The sequence below is a fragment of the Rhopalosiphum padi genome, chromosome 1, assembly GCF_020882245.1.
Source record: "Rhopalosiphum padi isolate XX-2018 chromosome 1, ASM2088224v1, whole genome shotgun sequence".
Taxonomy (NCBI): domain Eukaryota; kingdom Metazoa; phylum Arthropoda; class Insecta; order Hemiptera; family Aphididae; genus Rhopalosiphum; species Rhopalosiphum padi.
Genome location: NC_083597.1, coordinates 67,076,165 through 67,092,107, shown reverse-complemented (window position 1 = coordinate 67,092,107; position 15,943 = coordinate 67,076,165). Strand labels below are relative to the sequence as shown.

Here is a 15,943-nt window from a genome sequence, read left to right as displayed (position 1 = left end):
CTGTCAAAACCTCCCATAATTGTCTAGCAGAAAAAAAAACTTGAAACAAAACCGTAACCGTTTCTCTCTTTCTTACTTTTCGATCTGGAATTGTTTTATTTTTTTTATATATAAAAAGTTTCCGTCGACTGTCACCTACCGTTATAAAAATACTCCAGAAAACGTATTTTGTCAATTATATACCTGCAGTATATGCACTCAGGCTCTAAAAAATATCATTCAAATTTAGCCATCACTTTACCTGCACCTGGCGCCCTCCTTTCAGTTATTACAACTCGCTCAAATTATTACGTTCGAACACATTGAGCGTATAATACATCTAGTCCAAATGCATCGTAATTCAAGCGAATGTGCGCGTGTGGCCACCACCATCACGTCATTGTCCCAAAAATAATATAATATGGTAATGTCGTGTCTGACCTTCGAGTCGTATACTTGTCAATCATCGTGGCGTGTATAGTATTGATTCAATTCTGGTTTTATTTTGTGTGTGTGTGTGTGTACAAGACAAATAAACGAATACGTAAATTTTTTTTTAGTTGATCACGAATTCGTTAAGCGTACCTATATAATATATAGTATAGTACATATATATCATCTTTATGTAGACTATAGAGTAACAACAATATAATATATTAAAGTATATGTAAATGCAAGTTTCGCGAACTACATCTTATAATATATCGCATAGTAATCATATATAATTTTATGTGTCGGCTATATAATTCATTAATTAATTTTTTTTTTCGTTAATTATATCACCGTTACGTTTACGTGTTACGTAGGTCATTGTATATTTTATTTCTCAAACGAAGTATAAACATAATCATAAGTAGAAAGGACTCAGTTTTGTTTTTAATATAGGAGAGTATAGGCTTGTATCCCATTCATGACCACGAAACAAGAAATTTACTTACAAATAACAATTTTTCTTCCAAAAATTTTATGAAAACTAATTTTTATTAAATGTCGTGCTTTCAGTACTTATATACTATATAGTGATGTAGAGATTCAAAAGTTGTTTATTTTGAGTCACAATGGTTTTTTGTGGTAAAAGTCACTTTTTTATTTGAGTACCTAGTATTTACTTTTTTACATACTATAATATCAAATGTAGTATTAAAATTATATACGATTGAAATATTGTAGGATATAGAATATGTGTTGTTTATTATATAACTTATTAAAAGTATACTGAAACACCAAATTACAACCTAAATTTTACTAAAGTTAGTTTATTTTTAATATACACAAGCGATCAAAGTATAGAGACCTATGGCCTATAGGTATATTCGATATAAATATATAAACATAATACATTATACACATTCATATTAATTATTAATTAATTTTAATTTTTATCAGGTCCAATTGATTAATTTATTATAAATATTGGTTAACAATCGTTTAAAATACTTCACGCATAAAGTTTATAGCAGGTAAATAACTCGTAAGATATTATAGTACGATTGAATAGTATAATTGTATAATTAAACTGTTTAAAAAAGATTCGGTTCGTCACTGCTCAAAAACTCTTATAGTTATCTGACAAAGATTATATTGTAACCGTATATTATAAATTATTTCATATCAAAAATAAATAAAATATAACATACGTTTAAGCAATAAATTTAATTTAAAGATAAACTTCACTGGTATGATTATATAACATGTATCGACGGATAATATTTTTGTTTTGAATAGCGATCTGGTATAATAAATTGCAAAGATACACTGTATATACGGTACACCACTGCAGATGGGCACTGGATTTATTTACATGTAGAAATATATAGTTATAATTGGGTATTATCTATCGGTGGGAAAAGAGAAATTCGTTATATATATATTCTATTGTGCTTGTGTTTTTTTTGTGACTAACAAACTGCATATTGTTGCCGCTGTGTAGTTGTTTGCAAAGACGAAATGCCAAATAAAAAAAATATATAATTTATTATTTTTTTTTTTACATACATTTAATAATGTAATAATATGTAACGCTGCTCGACAAGACCAAATTTACTAATGTTCACCATCGACGAGTTATAGCTGGTTAAACGTTGATTTTTTTCCATATGTCAGAAATCATCTTTAACCACCGCCTGGCCAGTAGCCGATTTATTATGAACAACTGTAAAATGGCTGCCAAAAAAAAAAAAACATTTATGTAGGTGTGTGTGTGTCAAACCCATCCGCTTTAAAGCCCGGTAGCAAACATCATAAGTAATGTTTTCTAAGTGTCGTACTTGCTATATAATAACCACCGCCTCCCCCCCCTCAAAAATTCATTTTACGAAATTATAATATTATATTATTAGTTCTTATATTAATTGTGATAAAATAAAAACTAATAATTTCAAAAACATTTTAAAAATTATTATTATATTATTATATAATTTTCTAACGTTTTGTAAAACAATAATTGACGTGCAGGAATTCGCGAGGTTATTCAATGAAAGTAATTTAAAAAAATATATTTATATACGTACATAATATATTCTTTAAGTAGGTCACATTTTAAAAGTCCCTTTATTTTGTACGATTAAATCGCACACCTCGGGATATTCTGCGTGTAGTTGAATATTATTATTGTGTATAGCCACGCGCTTATGTATCTATATAATAATATTATGTCCGGAGAACGCGCGTTCAAGTCACCATACCACCTTGCACCGTCCGCAATCGTGCAAATCGTGTTCATTATAATATAATAATAATAATATTATATATATATATAGTTGTTATTTTACGCATTTAGATATTATATTATGACGATGTGTGCCAGCTTATTTTTGGTGTTATATTTTTTATTTAAAACTAAGGAGTATTCAAGTTAGGTTCGTACTGCTTACAATACTTATACAGACTAAAGTATATCATGTTTAATTAGTAATCCATATTCTATATGTTTTATGTTAATACTTTTTATACATAAAGGAAAATATATTGATAAGATATTGTCTCTTGTAAAATGTACGCGTCTTACATTATTATTTAAAATTTAGCGAACATTGCTTATGGTTATAAATATTTATTTTAATATATTATGTAACGTACAATTATTTCAATTATATTTACCTAGTCGTAAATTTGTATTGATCATAAACGTGTAGGTACATTAATATACATTTAATATTCTGTATGTTAATTATTTCTATGAATCATTAAAAAAACAGGTCGTTTTAATTAGATATAAGTACTATTAACAAAATATTTATTCTTTGGTGATTTATGTGTACCTACAGTAACTTAGTTTTACTTCTTTGCATCATTCCATGTGATTTGTAAAATATTCGTTGGATAGTAAATATTATATAATCAGATTGAAAATGTAAATAAATAATACTTGTTTAAGTCTCATGTACAATATTTTCACAGTTAAATTTCATATATGTCAAAATTGAATGTAACCAACTAAAACCGTACTTCTTTTTCATTATGAATTAAATGTTTGTTTTTATTTATTCACTGTAGACTACTGCAGTTTACTACAATATATACATGTCGATTCTCGTAGTACTCAGTCTATAAACATATATTATACTTTTCATTCAGATACTGCTTTGGGCCTGGGTGTGTAACCACGATTTAAATACATCATCTTTGTTCACTTTCATCTGACTCATTTGTCTTCCGTAGTGACACTCCTATAGGATCTGTTCCGATTTATATACTGCATATATATATACGCGTTAAGTACCACGTCCTATTAATTAATCTAATTGCATCGACGTCAACTATTTTTCTTCCTTGTTTTGTGGATAGTTACGATATTGTATTACACTCCCCGGCTATACGTGACGTCAAAACCAAAATACATTCCAAACCATTTAGTCCCTATAAGGATTAAGGATCATATATGTTTATATAAAGTTAACAATTCGGGGTAATTTGTCACCTTTCATCATGTTAAGTATACAGTTTTTTTCACCAAATTATCTTTTTGAATTTTTTAGATTGTAAATGTTCGTATTTATTTATTTTTATTATAAAAAGACACAATATAATTACCAAAATAGAGCCAAAATCAAAAATTTGATTTAAGTGTCATGTCTATTGTTTTTACCTTAAACCTACCTCATATTACTATATCATCATCATTGTGGCGATCATTGATGCGTAGCGTAATACGTTTTACGTATAATATGTACCTATTTAAATAAAGTTCGACTCGATAGTATATGTTGTTTGGTGTTTCAGTTATTGGTGGTATTTTATTATTATTGCCTATCGTATTGCTATTTTTTCTTATATAGGTACCTACGTACACATAAAAAATATTAAAATCTTGTGGTAAACAATTTAATACGTATATTATTTTTTATAGGCTGTAATTTTATGTTTTGAGTAAAATATCCAAGCAAATTTGGTTATATCGTAGTGTACGCTGTAAAATATATTTTGCTACAGCCAGACATAATGATAACGTGTACCTGTCGGCTGTTGTGGTCGCGGTTTCGTAAACCATAATTATATTATTATTATGAATTATAATATGTAATGTATATATACCAGTATATTATCATTATTTTATTATCACCATGTAGTATAATATTATTTGTACATGATTTTTTCCACTGGGGTAAACGTGATGCGAACATGTTGTCGATTGTCATTGGCGGTGAACTGGTGGAAACTGGAGAGAGTGATTTGGCCGAAAATTGACAAACGAAATTCTCAATTTTATATTACAGTGAAAATAATAATGGAAATCCCGTGTGATTATTTGGCTAGTCATCAGACTAGGAAGTAACGCGTATCTGGCGCAGTGGTGCCAGTCGGCATTAAGCTGCGTATAATATAATATTATTATACACGCGTACGTTTGAGTGCATAAACTACGTGTGCAAATCAAGTATCCTCCACCGTCGCTGCTATGTGATAATTATAAAATTGTGAAAACAACCGCGTGACAACATAATATTATGTATTTTCAACATATGCATGCGCCAATATAACAAATAGATGTGTATAAGATGTGTATTCAAATTCTGATTTTTGAAATATTTAAATATACTTACATGAGATTCAAATGTTCAAGTACTTATTTCGATTTATTGATATCATTAATTATAATAAGTGTCTCGATGAGATGATACAAACTTCTTTTTTTCAAGTGAGAATCAATCTTTTGCTGTAAATTGTTTAGGAGATTATGTAAACGAGTCATTTCTATAGTTTGAATTCTAATTTGGATAATCCAAAATTTTATTTTATTTTTAAATTATTTAAATTTTAGAGAACAAAGGTCATTCCCATAAGAAAAAATGTTGGTATAGCCTCTTATTGTATACAAATATTAAGTATCAGGAAATATGGTTTTTAAGTAGACTTACTAAAAAAATTTTAATTGCATTTGAATAAATACATTATTAAAGGAAAACGAAGAGGAGCATTTTAGTGAATCACTCTGTATGTATTATGTTATATATCGAACGATGTCGGCTGAGTGCGAGGACACGCGAGTTGCTTTAGCTAGACTGCCAGAGTTATATTTATGACAACTACTACAATATACCTACGTGTTTCAGACGTCAGGGTATGCGTTTGTGCGCATGCGCTTATAACTCATACTAATAACTAAATAGTCCCTTAGTTTTATTATTGTAGCTAGGGTAAGATACGAGTATAGAGTAGGAAGAGACGATCAATAAAATAGTTGTAATAATATTCTTTATTTTATTATCTAATTATGAGTATTCTCAGGTTTTCGTCCTCACTATACACTATTCTATATAGATCTATATCTATATATTACTATGTATATCCTATTATATAGATCTTCTAGTGGATAGAATATCCTGTTTCCTGGTGAGGTAGAAGAGACTGCTAATGATCATCGTACTATCATACTATTGCAATAGAAAAAAAAGAGGATTTACAGCGATAGACTAAACATAGATTACAGAGAGTAACTTGGAAAAAAAGTATATCAATGTAAATTCCTACACGAGATAGTTGGTACAAATCATCTATGTAGTATTGTAATGATGGATATATGTGTATGGATATATATGTACCTACCTAAGTTCTTATACACGAATACAAATTCTCCACCCTCATTATTCAGACTCGGGACTAATAACTTAAATAGTTGGTGTGGTTAAAATTTGTTTATTTTTGTGTTGCATCACACAGTCATTCCAATTCATAATTAATTTCAGCCTATTATTTATTGAAAAAAGTTACATTGTTTTATTTATAAAAAACAATAAAATAATAACTACCTAGTTATATAGTTAGGCAATATAACCTGCCTAGTTGAGATTATGTTATACATTTATGATGTTGTATAATATATGCTATCATAGAATTATATATTTATATGTTATACACTTGTATAGTTCATAGAGTAATGCAATACCGCGTGAAACTTACCAAACTTTGGATAAACGTATATAGTCGCGTGAACGATGCAATTAAAATTCACGTATACGGGTGTTCGGTATTGTTTGCAGACCAATTGACCATGATGTGATGAAAAAGAAAAACATAAATTGTCGATGGTCCTACAACTGAATATTAATATTTTTCGATCTATCGTCGACATAGTGACATAGTGTTATTAATCGATGTGATGCCACTGTGCTTATCGTCGTGGAAATAAATCTGTTCCTAGAGGCATTAAAAAGGATGAACTCTGTTGAAAGTCGTAAATTTAACATACGGTTATTAATAATATCCTTGCTTGTAAATTATGTAGTACCAGGAATTATTTAGATGTTTTTTGGTTAAAATTCTACAATAACTAAATAAATTCTAATAAAAAATATATTGTTAGTAAATATTAAATTTAAGTGATCTAATTAAATTACCATATATTATAGATTTAAAATAAATCCAAATTTTTTTAATTTGATGCGTGTACATAACTTACGGTCACAAAGATCCGTTAAAAATAATGTTTCGTTTAGACCTAAAAAATAACAACAAACACATGATATTAAAAATGTCGGCATATACCATATAATAATTATAAGCGTTTGAAAAATAGAAAAATAATGTTTACTATACACGTCAATAAAAATATTGTAACTCGACGGTTACTTTTTATTTATGGTAAGAAACTAAAAATTCATTTCTATCTTCGAAAAATAAAATATTTAACATAATAACGCCGACACAAAAGTGGTTTTCAGTATGAGTGCGGTGACATAAAAATCCATTTACTATTATTTGTTTACTGGTGTTTTTTTATTCTCTGTCAGACACGCATTGAATATTTAACATCGCATATTGATATTTTATTAATTTAATTTAAAAAAAAAAATCAAAAAAATCTTCTGTTTTTATTATTTTCAACGTTCACTTCGCATTAGTGCGTTTGAAATACAAATGTTGTTCACTGCTGAGACATGGTACCTTACATGGCGAATAATGAGATCTATATAGTGGTTTGACTGTTTCAGTATCATTTGATTGGGTAGGTATTATATTTTGTACGAGAATCTGGTCTCGACTCATATTCATATTCGTCCATAAAAGGATAGGATTCTATCGCACACCTTCACTGTAATAAAATAAATGTTGTATTTGTTATACATCGATCGCTATCGATCAATATAATGCTAGTTAATGACATATTTAAAATGTAAAATAATTTGTTATTTTATAAAATATGTGGTCTGAACGTATGCGTAAGAACAAAATAATAAGTTTATTGAATTTTTTTTATTTTGTCAATAAGTTGTTATGTATAACATTGTGTTCAATGAGACAATTTATTAGATTTAGTTTTAAAATACATAAACTATGTACGTATAATGTATACCTATATAGTATTTATAGATATTATATTATGGTATCTGTTGCACAAATAATTGCATGTGCAGCGTGCAATTTTGTAAAAACCTAATGAAATTGCCATGTATACTCTTTAGAGTTTTATAAATGCCATGATAATAATATTATAATATATTACTAAATAAATATAAATAAATCCATCCCGACAGTTTTAAATACAGTTAGAATATCTATTTAGTATTTTTTAATCTAACTTGAATTAATATTATTTATTTGTTAAACGATCACGAATGACCCCGTTCATATATATACATCTCGCAGACACCAAGATAAAGCAACTACGACTTATTATTGCTAATATTTTATTCCTATGTACGTATTATATATTGTACCCGAACACTGTGCCATTATGACATTTCAAGGACCCACGTAAAATATTTTTTATATTGAATAAAAGCTATGTAGTCTTTTAGATGAACATTTTAAATTAATATTATTATTAATAATATTTATAAGTAATGTATTTACCTAATATTTATAAAATACAGATATTGTATAGATAGTATTTCGTATGTACTGTTGAATCGATTAAGATTTTGAAATGTTTTAATTTAAATTTTACAGAGCCAAAACCGCGGAGAACCTAGAGCTAGTGGTCCCAGGTCACTATTTATACGCCGTTCAGAAAATGGATTCGGTTTCACGTTGCGCCATTTCATCGTTTATCCACCTGAATCATATCTGGTAAGCGCGTTGTGTATATTTACCTAAATAATCAGTAGAATCGCCAATTCTATTAAATTTGTCCTATAGATATATTATAACGTTTATATAGAAAACATATCTACCGTGAGCAATATAATATGAATCTCATTGGATTTTTTTTTAAATAATTTTTCTTTTTTTTTATAAATTGCCTTCGTTGGCCTTTTTATAGTATAAATTCTAAGTAATTACACATTTAACCTTGACCAGATCAGATACTCACATCCAGTAGTAACATAAACAAGATAATTCAGTGTACAGTTAAAAATTAGCTACTGATATTTTTACTACTGTGTATACAAGAAATAGTATAACTAATTATTTTTCTTCCGCAGTATCCTTAAGTTTATGTTGGTTAATAGTATATGTATTAAATATAACCACGCAACATTAGTTTATATTATTATGACATGTAATGTCTTTGGATTCATCGGATACGTTAAGTTTAGTAATTTTAACTAATTACTGAATTCCAGTATTAGATAACTTCGAACATTTTGGTATTGTATACATATGTGTAAAATATATTTACACATAAACAGTAATATTGGTATATAAAGTCAGTAGTTTTTCTTTGTCTTTAAAAAAAAAAAATTCATTTAAATTCTAAGGATATCATTCTATAAAATACATTTATGTGTCATGTATGATAAGAGTTACATTTGAACTATGTATACACAACAAGAGAGCTTATCAAATATAATAATTCTAGTCATTTATATTGATATAGCTGTTTCTTTAAATAGACAATATATCACAAGACTTACTTTATGTAGGTACCTATTTAGTATTGAAAAATCAAATTATATACGAGTATCGTAAGTCAATAAAGATTTGTACTTTTTTAGTAACAACCATATTATAATCTCGATGTATAATAATAATATTATATTAATAACTGTTTTTCTTTGATATTTTTGCATCAGATTGTTTGATGTATTTTCATGTTGTACAATTTTATACATTCTAATAAACATTACAAAAAATATTTTACCGTGAAAATATAGATCGTTAATGTTTCATATAATCTTCAATATGATGAACAAATTTTTTTAGTGCAAACCTTTTTTTTTTAAGAAACGTTCAATAATTTTTAAATTGTGTATTATAATATACCTACGTATGTTTGTATATTAATAAACATTATATATATAATATAACTTTTGTGCCAAGTTTTCAGATGAAAATTGTATGGACTATAAAGTTATAAATATTACAATTTATATAATAAAAAAACATTCAAGTATTAGTTAATAAGAAAAATTCATCGTTTTATTTAAACTTTTAAACTTTGTCTATTATGATATATGCACAGTATTTTAGGTTATAGAAAAATAACAATCACAGTTCTTCAATTTGAGCGCCTGAATATACACATTTCACGCTATATATTTTAAGTTTCGCTAGGCATCTTTTTTCTTTTATTATTGACTAATCTATTGTCACCGCCGTGTTTTTATACATTATCTCACTGCATATAATTTTATCTATCTGTAATGTCTTGTGAGATACTTCACCTGGTTGCCAATTATTTTTGGTTACAAAATGTATTTTTGACTTTGTCAGAATTGCTTATTATTCCCTTGTGTTTGTGTGTATGTGTTCTACGGAATGTATGAGCTCTCGCCACCTGTAGCCAAAATAAAACGTAAGAACTAAATACGCCTACTGCTTATAGGTACATAGCATATATTAATGTTTGTTTTTTTTGGAACGCTTCTCTGTTGTTAATGCTGAAAAATTAACGCATAGTGCATACGTCCAGGTCAAACTAAATAAAAATGAATTCATCTAAACCATTTACAATATGTATATTTTTATTTGGAAGTGCATTAAAAAAATACTAAAAGCTTTTTTTCGTAATAAATCATTAACAGCTCTAAAAGTGTAGTTAGTACTTATAGTATTATGTTTCAACGCAATCATATTTGTTTGGATTAAATTATTTTGTTTGAGAATTTAGAACCTGTGTTTTATAAACTAAATTTAAATGAGTATCACAAAAATTTATATCGAATGCGTAATAGCTAGGTAGTGGACTTATATTGTTTTACACGAAGCGGCGTTATACAATAATTATAAAACTAACATCCATGTATATTGGATATTACTAAGTGGCTTATAAGTTACTTTATGGGATTCATCGATTTGTTATTAGAATAATTACACTTTGAAGCGTGTACACAAATATATCTTTGTCATCGACTAAAATCCCCCACAGTGTTTCATTATCCTAGAGTTCGAATGTACTATTTTAGTCAGTTATTTAAATCATTAATGTATTTTTCGTTTATACATAAAATATACCCTTTTTAGTTTTCATGGATTTTGACTATTTTCTTATTTCACATAATTGTGTATATAATGTGTATGAATCAAATTACTATTTTATAATATTTATTTAGATATAAATTATTTTAAACTCCTTAGTCTTAACATTTCCATTAAAGTAGTTGGTATTTAGAAATTATATGTTTTTATTATTATAGTATTATTATAAAAAATAATTTTAAATAAATATTTCTAAAATACGTGTATAATATTTTTTTTATAGACATTTCCAAATTAAAATTTTGACGATGTTCCATATGTTAACGAAAAATGATAATTTTAATAATATTTTGTAATATAATAGAAATGTGGGTAACAGAATTGTTATTTGCTGTACATAGTTAATTTTTCAAAAGTATTTAAATAAATTTCAATCTATTATTCTATGAACTTATAAGCACACCGTTCTACGTAGTGGTACTTATGTCATTATTGGCTTTTAAATTAATAACACTTATTAGCTATAGTAATATTACTATAATATGATAATTATTATAAAGTATAAAAGATTTGTTTTTGTCAAAATTTGTTTGATCTATGCCCTATGGTATTACTAGTATAAAAATATCCTTAAAAATGTAGGCTGACTATAAACTATCTCCGCAGAGAATCGTTTTTTAAGGTATACAATGATTTATCATTGAATTAAAATGTAACACGTCTATTACAGTGACTTATACTAAATATAGATAGATATACTAATCAATTTCTCAGTATTTTGTTTTTTTTTTGGTATAGATAATAATACAGTTGTTGTACATGTACCTATACTCAATTATAAATACCTACACATTATATTATATTTTTCCTTGTGGCACACATTGCATATACACTTCTGCGGTTTGCTTTTATAGAACTTAACAGTGATGACTGATGATTATTTGCCATCAATAATGTGTTATGTCGATCTACAGGTTTTGGCCGGAGATGAACGGTTGGGTTTGCGACAGGGTGCTGGCGCCTTTTCCGATGAACCGATGGACACAATATTTGTAAAACACGTCAGGGAACACGGTCCAGCTAGTGTAGCAGGTCTCAGTACTGGCGACCGCATAATCAGCGTCAACGGTGAAACGGTGGCCGGTAAGTCGTACGCACATGTCGTGCAGGTCATCCAGCAAACGCAATGCTATCTCTATTTGCTCGTGGTGCCCATGGAAAATGATATTCTACAGTTGGTGAGTATATAATATAAAGTCTGTCTACTGTTGCCAACCTATATTATTATGACGCACGCACGATTCTCTAATTTAATTATTGTATGTACGAGAAAAGGTGCAAGAGTAATACGTAATAAATACGAGTTACTTTAGCGTATAGCGTGAATAATACCATGTAGTGTATACTGCAGCCAACTACCTACATATATATATATTATATTTATTATTGCGTTTTTTAGACCTTGCTTGATCTATCGTCGATTTTCATCCATATAACTGTAGAATTTTAGTCGCGTGCTACAACTTATAATATAATATTTACATATTATATCTTCTCTCTGTCTATTATATAAAAATGATTTGTAAATTTTTCTTCCACGTAATTTAATTGCCATGGTCACATAATCATAAATTAATAATAATTATTATTAATTAAATACTTTAAAGTTAAAAGTCTTATACATCGTTTAAAAAAGTTGTATACATTTTATTTTCGTTGATACGTATTTTTTTTTGTTATTTAAATATTTTAAATTTCAAGATTAAAAGCGGGAAAAGTCCCTAGGGAGGATTGGTGTGAGTTAACAGAGTGTTTTGACTCACCCAAAGAGATGGTGGGATAACTGAGTTGGTGATAGAGTAGAGCCTCCTAGTAAATTAATTATAATATGATTATTAATTTATGTATTATAATATATTAACCGTGAATTTGACGTGTGTCGCAGTATTTCAGCGAGACGGCTCACAATCCCGAAACAAATCAAAGGCCCGGCCGCCTGAAAACGGCTATGACATCTGGTAGCGAATTGCGTTTCCATCATCACCGTGGTCGCGATTCCAGTCCCATCTATCAGACCGTCTGGGATCACCCCCAACACCGCAGCAGCGTCGGTGGCATTGGCAGTGTTAGTGTCAGTGGCGCAAAACCATCGTCAGCCGCGGCTAGATTCGTATCGCCGCACCGAACGTCCGGCGTCCGGCGATCGTCTGTCGCTGATACGAACGGCAGTGGCGGCGGTTACCCGCACCACCGAAACAAGCCAGCGACGACGCAATCTAACAACCCTAACGCCCGACACAGTATGGACATAGGGGTGGCGTGTCGTGACGCACTACAGTTGCAAGTGGCGGCCGACAACTCGGCGACGCATTACCGGCTCCATCGTCAAATGCAATACAGTGGTGCATCGCAACCACCGCCGCCCGTTGACCCTGTCATCATGTCCCGGATAAAAAAAAGTCTTGAACAGAAGGAAGAGTTTCTCCGCCGACCCGTAGTTCAACATCAACAGCAGCAGCAACAGCAACCAACCAAAGAGTTCTATGCTAAGCCGCAAAAACTTTTGCCGCCCATGTGGCCGCCCTCACTCTCGTCGTCGTCGTCAATTAACCAACCGAAGCAATTCGCGGAGTGTAGCTCTCCATCAGTACAGGAAACGCCATCTCCCACTCAACCACCACCGATTACATCCAAGCCAAAAGGCAAACAGTTTGTTAACACTTTGGGAAAAATACACGAAGATGGCAACAGTGGTGTCACTAAATCACCGATGGCGGGCGCCGAGACTTCGGACCATCATCACCCGAAACAGACAGGCATGCTACAAGTGGTTTCCATGCGAGCCAAACAGTTCGAGAGCGGCAAAATCGACGACAAAACAGACTTTTACAAGAGTGAATTGGCCCGACTAACGTCTAAACACAATGTTCCTAATGTGGCTGTGAGGAAAATGGAATATGAACAAAAACTATACACCGATAAGAAACATCCTTCCACCACAGAGCAACAAGAGATTACTGACGATTCGATTACTAGCTACAGTAGTGAGTTTGACAACAAATAATAATAAGTTATATGTTTCTAACTAACGTGCGCAAAACATGAGGTTTGCTTTACCTGAAGGATATATGTCAATTTTCAAAAAATATTTTAACTAAATGAAAAAAAGTTATTTATTTAACAATTAAATAATTATAAGCATTATCAACGTAGGTTGTTTTAATCATATAATATATGTGTACAACATAATATAAGTACAACAATGTATTAATTCTTTTAATTAATATATTCAATTATTCAACTCCTTTTTCCTTATGTTTTCATTTTTCATATAATTTTATATAAATATCGTTGTATAGTATTATTTTATCAAACAACACTCATATTATTCAAAATCTGTTAACGTTTTTGAAAATATTTTTTTTAGACAATTCTAGTTGAAATAAAACACTTTATTTAAAAAATATATTTTTTAATATTTTTTATCATTATAATTTTTTAAATCCCTCGCTTTTTCGAATGAGAACATACGTTTTTAATCACATATTCTACTAAAAACAATTTGAAATTAAAAATGTATATTATCATTCAAAAACGTAAAAAGCTTGACGATAAAAAATATTTAAAAAATCGTTAGTTGATTTTAAAATTATGAGTGTTTTATAAAAGAATCATTCCCTATGTAATGTACCTTTTTGAGACTAATAAGTTTACGTTACTAGGTATATGTGTAGAAAAGATGTTAATCTGAGTCTTAAAAGAATTTACATATACCCTTCAGGTAGAATTAAAGTCGGTCCGGTAAAGTTAAACACTAAGACAGTTTCGTATTCAGATATTTTAGAAAAATTTACTATATTAAACGTTAAAAAATATTTTTGTTTTTAACTTTTTTCTTGCATGCAGGTTCTTCTGATAAATCAATCTCTTTCACCAGTCCTTCCGTGGGATATCATTCTGGAAATCTAATCGTACCGATTGGTAGCAACAAAATACACTGCGATCCTCCCAAAGAATATGAACCACAAAAAGGTAAGGCCATACAGACGATATTTATAAATATTTAGCTATTTTTATATTAAACGTGTTTAATTGTCTGGTTCTGAGCTTTTGTCATGTACTGCGTCGGTTAAAATCGTGCTGGACGGACAACAATACGAGTTCAGACTTGCATGAGATGGGTGTACTGTCATGCAATATTTATTATTATTTATGTGTTTACTTACACCTAACCACAATTGGAGTATTTGACAAAAAAGGGGTTAATTTTTTTAGACGAGTCTATTTCTAAAGATGAATCGTATCGCTTCAAACCGGTGGTGCGTCAAGATTCCTACCTGGCCGCATGTAAAAAGCCCACTATCATAGGTGAGCTAGTAACAACTATATTATTCCAGTTAGATTATAGACTTATAGTATACAATCGTGTATAATATTACATGATTAATTTGATGTATTATATGACTGCTGTATTATATCATACACATCATATACCAAAGTACCTTGCACCAAGTGCTGAGTTTTTATTTTTATTTAAGGCACTTATCTTAATCCTATAAACCGCATTCCGGTTTTCAATCTAATTTTCATTTTCATGTATCTATATTCATTCTTCAAAACTATTCTCTATCGTGATCATCGACTATCCGCCGTCCGGTGATTCGATTTTCCATTGACACTATACTTACTATATATATATTATATTTTTTAAGCATTATTACCTATATGTATATCTTATATTATAAAATATTATTATAGTTGATTATCCAGTAGCAGAATGGTTTTACACAATCGATTTAGTAGTATATATAATATTTTGTGTTGTAGATTAGTTTTTTTTAATACTTAAATAGTTCTATATTTATTTATAGTAGAATGCGGAGTGTAATTACTGTTTTTGAATATAGGCTTTGTTATTAAAATACCATTGTCAAATTGTATGGTTTTCGTTCCGTTTCAGTAACGTTTACAGTAGATAAATTACGGCCTTGGTATTAGTTTAGAGTGCTGTTACGACGTCGCAGTATGTCTGTAGTTAGATGAATCAGTGAGAGAAAATTTCATAGTTGCGAACACGATGATTTTTGATGAATTGATGTTGATAATAAAGATAATAATAATTAATGAAATTCTGTTTTAAACCGGGTAACTGGTATAAGGCTTG

At 29.4% G+C, this 15,943-nt stretch overlaps 1 protein-coding gene across 11 annotated transcripts in view; it reads left to right on the top strand.

Annotated features, from left to right (window-relative positions):
• The window catches only part of LOC132918564 (rho GTPase-activating protein 21-B), a 63,627-nt gene that overhangs the window by 29,002 nt on the left and 18,682 nt on the right, over positions 1 to 15,943 (top strand). For 9 of the 11 annotated variants that reach the window (XM_060979845.1, XM_060979854.1, XM_060979851.1 and 6 more), the window contains 5 exons: positions 8,368 to 8,487; positions 11,754 to 12,017; positions 12,725 to 13,823; positions 14,686 to 14,811; positions 15,055 to 15,147. In XM_060979845.1, the coding sequence (XP_060835828.1) occupies positions 8,368 to 8,487; positions 11,754 to 12,017; positions 12,725 to 13,823; positions 14,686 to 14,811; positions 15,055 to 15,147 (1,702 nt within the window). The remainder of the gene's footprint in view (positions 1 to 8,367; positions 8,488 to 11,753; positions 12,018 to 12,724; positions 13,824 to 14,685; positions 14,812 to 15,054; positions 15,148 to 15,943) is intronic. The other 2 variants (XM_060979855.1, XM_060979853.1) reach the window with 1 other exon arrangement.